Source organism: Squalius cephalus, assembly GCF_949319135.1.
Source record: "Squalius cephalus genome assembly, chromosome: 16".
NCBI lineage: Eukaryota > Metazoa > Chordata > Actinopteri > Cypriniformes > Leuciscidae > Squalius > Squalius cephalus.
The window spans coordinates 31,074,867-31,080,173 of record NC_137137.1 but is presented as its reverse complement, the minus strand read 5'-3'; the positions used below and the strand labels follow the sequence as shown (position 1 = coordinate 31,080,173).

General features: G+C 41.6%; 1 protein-coding gene across 1 annotated transcript; it reads right to left on the bottom strand.

The window, feature by feature from the left end:
* Positions 1 to 1,505: 1,505 nt before the first annotated feature.
* Positions 1,506 to 3,092, bottom strand: LOC307173964 (uncharacterized protein; the record flags this gene model as incomplete). The annotated part of the gene is made up of 2 exons (XM_079897568.1): positions 1,506 to 2,403; positions 2,806 to 3,092. The coding sequence occupies 2 exons, from the start codon at positions 3,090 to 3,092 to the stop codon at positions 1,506 to 1,508; spliced, it is 1,185 nt and encodes a 394-aa protein (XP_079753694.1).
* Between the last annotated feature and the right edge of the window lie 2,215 nt (positions 3,093 to 5,307).

The following is a 5,307-nucleotide window of genomic DNA, read 5'->3' as shown; positions in this document are numbered from 1 at the left end:
GTGGTATTTATCTACAAATTGCTTAGCTGGAGAAAATAATGATAAATGTCATTACAGTCACATATTGAATAAATAAAAAATGTCATCAGTCACATATTTAATAAAGTTTCATATTGTCTTTTTACTAGCGGATGAGTGCAGGAAAAGATGGAAGTCCCTTAGAGACACGTTCAGAAAGGAGAAGAGGAAGGAGGCAGAGAGGAATAGGAGTGGGGCAGGCGCAAGCAGTGTCCGGCCATGGCGCTACAGTGGGGTCATGGGCTTCCTCAACCCATTCCTAGAAGATAGGTTTACGTGCAGTAATATGGTAGGGGGGGTTGGGGAAGACCTGACCCCAGAGGAAAGAGAATATGCCATGGCCGGGCACAGTCAGGTAGAGGAGATGCGCACACGCAGTCATCAGTGTGAGTCCAGCCTTCAAGGACAGCCAGATGAAAGCCAGAGCCATTCCAGCCTTCTTGGACAGGCAGGTGGAAGCCAGAGCCAGGCAGGTATAAGCCAGGGACAGGCAGGTGGAAGCCAGAGCCAGGCAGGTATAAGCCAGGGACAGGCAGGTGGAAGCCAGAGCCAGTCCAGCCTTATTGGACAGGCAGGTGGAAGCCAGAGCCAGGCAGGTATAAGCCAGGGACAGGCAGGTGGAAGCCAGGGACAGCCCAGCCTTCAGCCCTCCTCATTGAGGAGAAAGAGACCACACCACAGCTCCAACTTTGATGAGCGCATGCTAACAGCTTTGGAAGCTGTTAGTAGAAGAGCTACAACCAATGAGGACAGTGACAGCCTTTTTTTTCAAAGCCTCGTGGAAGACTTCAGGTCGCTGTCTGTGAGGACCAGACAGGACCTGAAGTTTAAAATACACAGGCTTGTGTATGAGGCTAGATGTCTGGAGACTGAAGTTGAAGAACACTGGGGTGAGAGTAACGGGGGGCAGCTGACAAGTCTGTGAGGGGTGATTGTAAGCTTATTTCCCTCACAGTCTTGTCAGCTGCACCTTGTGCTTTCTCCCTTTGTTCTAACAGTGTTAAAAAAAAAGTGTTCTGAAAGTATTAGTTCAAAAGTACAAAACTGTTCTGTATGAAAGTATTGTATGAAAGTATTAGTTCTTGTAAAGTACAAAACTGTTCTGTATGAAAGTATTAGTTCTATGTTTAAAACTTTGTTATTCATTTGTATCTCATTTTTTTTTTACATTATTAGTAAAAGAGGCAATAAAATATTGTCAACATTTCTGGTTATGTGTGTTTTATATTATAATATACACTTAGACACTTCCATAAGTGTTTTTAGAGCAGTCTTGCTCAGTCTATTAATATGAACTTAAATTTGAACTAAAATGTTGTTTTTAAAATATGGAGAAACCATGTTTATGAACCGAGATGTGTTTTTAAAATATCGAAACACCATGAATATGAACTAAAATGTGTTTTCAAAAAATCGAGACACCATGAATATGAACTTAAATTTGTTTTTAATTGGTGGCTCTTAAAAGAGCCGTTTAAAGGCATGGCTTATGCCACAGGTTGCCAGGGGACAGCTCCCTCTGTGGAGAAATAGGTCATGAATTTCTCCCGGACACGGATGGACTCCCTTGTGGCATTATTGCTGCCCACTCGGCTGACCTCCTGTAGGCCAGCAGCTTCTCTGTCTCCAGCAGATGGTATGGGCGTCCTGGTGATGCTGGTGGACCTCCTCAGGAAGTTGTGCAGGACACATGTAGCCTTCACACAGGCGTCCACGTTGGCAGGGCTGATTGCAATAACTCGCCTGTACATCCGCCACTGGGCTGTGAGAATGCCAAAGGTATTCTCCACAATCAGCCTTGCCCGTGACAGCCTGTAGTTGAATACCCTTTGTCTGCCGGAGAGATTGTGTCCTGGGAAAGGCCGCATGAGGTCCCGGCGGAGTGGAAAGGCCTCATCAGCCACAAAAACATGTGGCTGTGGTCCCAAATGCTCTGCACCTGGCAGCAGAGCATCTTGTGGCAGGCCAAGGGTCCCATCTCGCAGTGCCTGGCCGAAGGTGGAGTTAGCCAGCACACCACCATCGCTTGTCCTCCCGTAGCTGCCAACATCCACTACCCGGAAGCAGTACTGTGCGTCCACCACAGCCAGGAGGACAACAGAGTAGGTCCCCTTATAATTAAAAAACAAAGAGCCTGAGTTGTCAGGGGCCCTGATAACAACATGTTTGCCATCGATGGAACCAAGGCAGTTTGGAAAGTTCCACCGATGGAGGAAGTCATTGGCGATGTTTTGCCAGTCCTCAGTGGTGGGGACTGGCATGACCTCCTGCACCAAGGCATCCCATATTGCCCTTGCGACCTCTCCAACAATACCTGCCACGGTGCTCACTCCCACACGATAGCTAAAAGCTATGGTGCGGTAGGAGTCTCCAGTGGCCAAGAATCTGAAATAATAATAATAATAATAATTACTTAAGAAAAATTATCAAACAAACAAAAAAAAATCTGTGGTAAAAAGAAGCTAAATACATTTACTTTATATTTTAATAAATAATAATAATTTTAATTAATGCATGAGTAATAATTATATAATAGTATAATAGTCACAGTTCACTTTTCCTGATTATACTTGTTTGTATAATGTAGCCTACAAAAATATATACTTGTTTGTAGAAATGTTTAGACCGGATTATACTTTTATAAATTTTTATTTATAACAAAAAATAGCATTTAAAAACCAATGAAAACAATATTCAATATCCAACCCATTGAAAATACAAAACCAAATACTTATAAAAATATAAAGAAACAAATTAAACCATAAAGAACAAAAATCTCGAACTCACCGTAGACAGATTGCGAGGCGCTCAGCCGCATTAATAGCACGCCGATAGTTGGTATCTTGCCTTCCAATTCGCGGCCCCACTTTTGACAGCAGGTTGTCAAACTGGTCCCTGTCCAGTCTGAAATATTGCTGGAACCTGCTGTCATCCAAACGCAGCTCCTGCACCAGCCGGTGATATTCACCAAGCTGCTGACGGGCATGGAGAATATCATGCACCCACACTGATCTCTGACGTCTTCTCCTCAGGTAGAGCAATGCCACACCAAACGCAATAACTTGCTCATCCATAGTATTGTCAGTTTGTTTAGAAAAAGCCGCGCAATATTATTTATAGGCAACATTTTCGCGCTAGAATTTGTTTATTCAGCGGGAATGCAATTCATTTGGTCAAAATAATAATGATTTTGACCAATTGCAGCTACAACCAGGACAGTTATTGTAATGTAGATTGCACACAAATGAATGTTATACCAAGTCTATTAAACATCCTATTATCTGCATGTTGAAATTAGACTCATGAACACAAAAGCCAGAACACACAAATGGATTTTTTAATTTTTTTTATTTTCGTTAGCAAAATAACTATAATTGTTAAGGTCTTTCCATCTGCCATTTTGTTACTTTCAAATTTAAAAGATTTCATTAGGTTAACTTATACCCTACGTGAGGCCACTCTGCACAAAATATGATACTGATTTATGTTAAGTTCTTATTTGCTTTGCGGCCCCTTTAAATAAAGTTTAAAAAAAAATCACACATTCTAATCTACGTCAGAGCGTCAGAGCGTCCCCGAATCTTTCTAGGCGTCGGTTGCAGGGCGGCGAGAGCGAATTTTGCCGCTCTCGCCGGCGGCGGTGTGAACGCACAGTAACTTGCATCAGTTTAAAGATTTTCTTTTTTTTTGCCTTTTATTATGATAGGACAGTATAGTAAAGTTCGATGACCCGGGACTTGAACTCGGGATGCCCAAAGCCAAAAAAAAAAAAAAAAACATTATCCTGTCACTGACCACTAGGCTATTGAGGCTAGCAATTTGCTGCAATTTGATCAATATTAGAACCTTATTTTGTAAGAAACATAGGGGGAACAGAATCCGACGGCAAAAAAAACATCTGTCGGAATCCGTTCCCCCACTCCCATTATGAAAGGTATTGATGTAATGGCTTAAAAAATGCTGATTCTATTTTGTGTGTGGATGGAGCTTAACTTGCATCAGTTTAAAGATTTTCTTTTTTTTTGCCTTTTATTATGATAGGAGGGTATAGTAAAGTTCGATGACCCGGGACTTGAACTCGGGATGCCCAAAGCCAAAAAAAAAACAAAAAACATTATCCTGTCACTGACCACTAGGCTATTGAGGCTAGCAACTTGCTGCAATTTGATCAATATTAGAACCTTATTGTGTAAGAAACATAGGGGGAACAGAATCCGAAGGCAAATAGTTCAGCTGTCGAAATCCGTTCTCCCACCCCAATGATGAGAGATGTTGATGTATCGGCTTAAAATATGCTTATTCTATTCTGTGGGTAGATGGAGCTTAAACAGCATCAATTTGAGAAATATTAGAACCTCAGTGTGTCAGAAATATGGGGGGAACAGAATCCGACGGCAAAAAAACATCTGTTGGAATCCGTTCCCCCACTCCCATTATGAGAGGTATTGATGTAATGGCTTAAAAAATGCTGATTCTATTTTGTGTGTGGATGGAGCTTAACTTGCATCAGTTTATAGAATGTTTTTTTGTTTTAGTTTTTTTTTGCCTTTTATTATGATAAGACAGTATAGTAAAGTTCGATGACCCGGGACTTGAACTTGGGTCTCCCAAAGCTAAAAAAAAACAAAAACATTGTCAGGTCACTGACCACTAGGCTATTGAGGCTACTAATTTGCTACAATTTGATCAATATTAGAACCTTATTGAGTAAGAAACATAGGGGGAACTGAATCCGACGGCGAATAGTTCAGCTGTCAAAATCCGTTCCCCCACCCCAATGATGAGAGGTGTTGATGTATCGGCTTAAAATATGACTATTCTATTCTGTGGGTGGATGGAGCTTAAACAGCATCAATTTGAGAAATATTAGAACCTCAGTGTGTCAGAAATATGGGGGGAACAGAATTCGACGGCAAAAAAAAACAGCTGTCGGAATCCGTTCCCCCACCCCAATGATGAGAGGTGTTGATGTATCGGCTTAAAATATGCTGATTCTATTTTGTGTGTGGATGGAGCTTAACTTGCATCAGTTTAAAGAATATATTTATTTATTTTTCCTCTTATTATGATTGGACAGTATAGTAAAGTTCGACGACCCAGGACTTGAACTCGGGTCGCCCAAAGCTAAAAAAACAAAGAAATGGTCAGGTCACTGACCACTAGGCTATTGAGGCTACTAAATTGCTATAATTTGATCAATATTAGAACCTTATTGTGTAAGAAACATAGGGGGAACAGAATCCGACGGCAAATAGTTCAGCTGTCGAAATCCGTTCCCCCACTCCCATT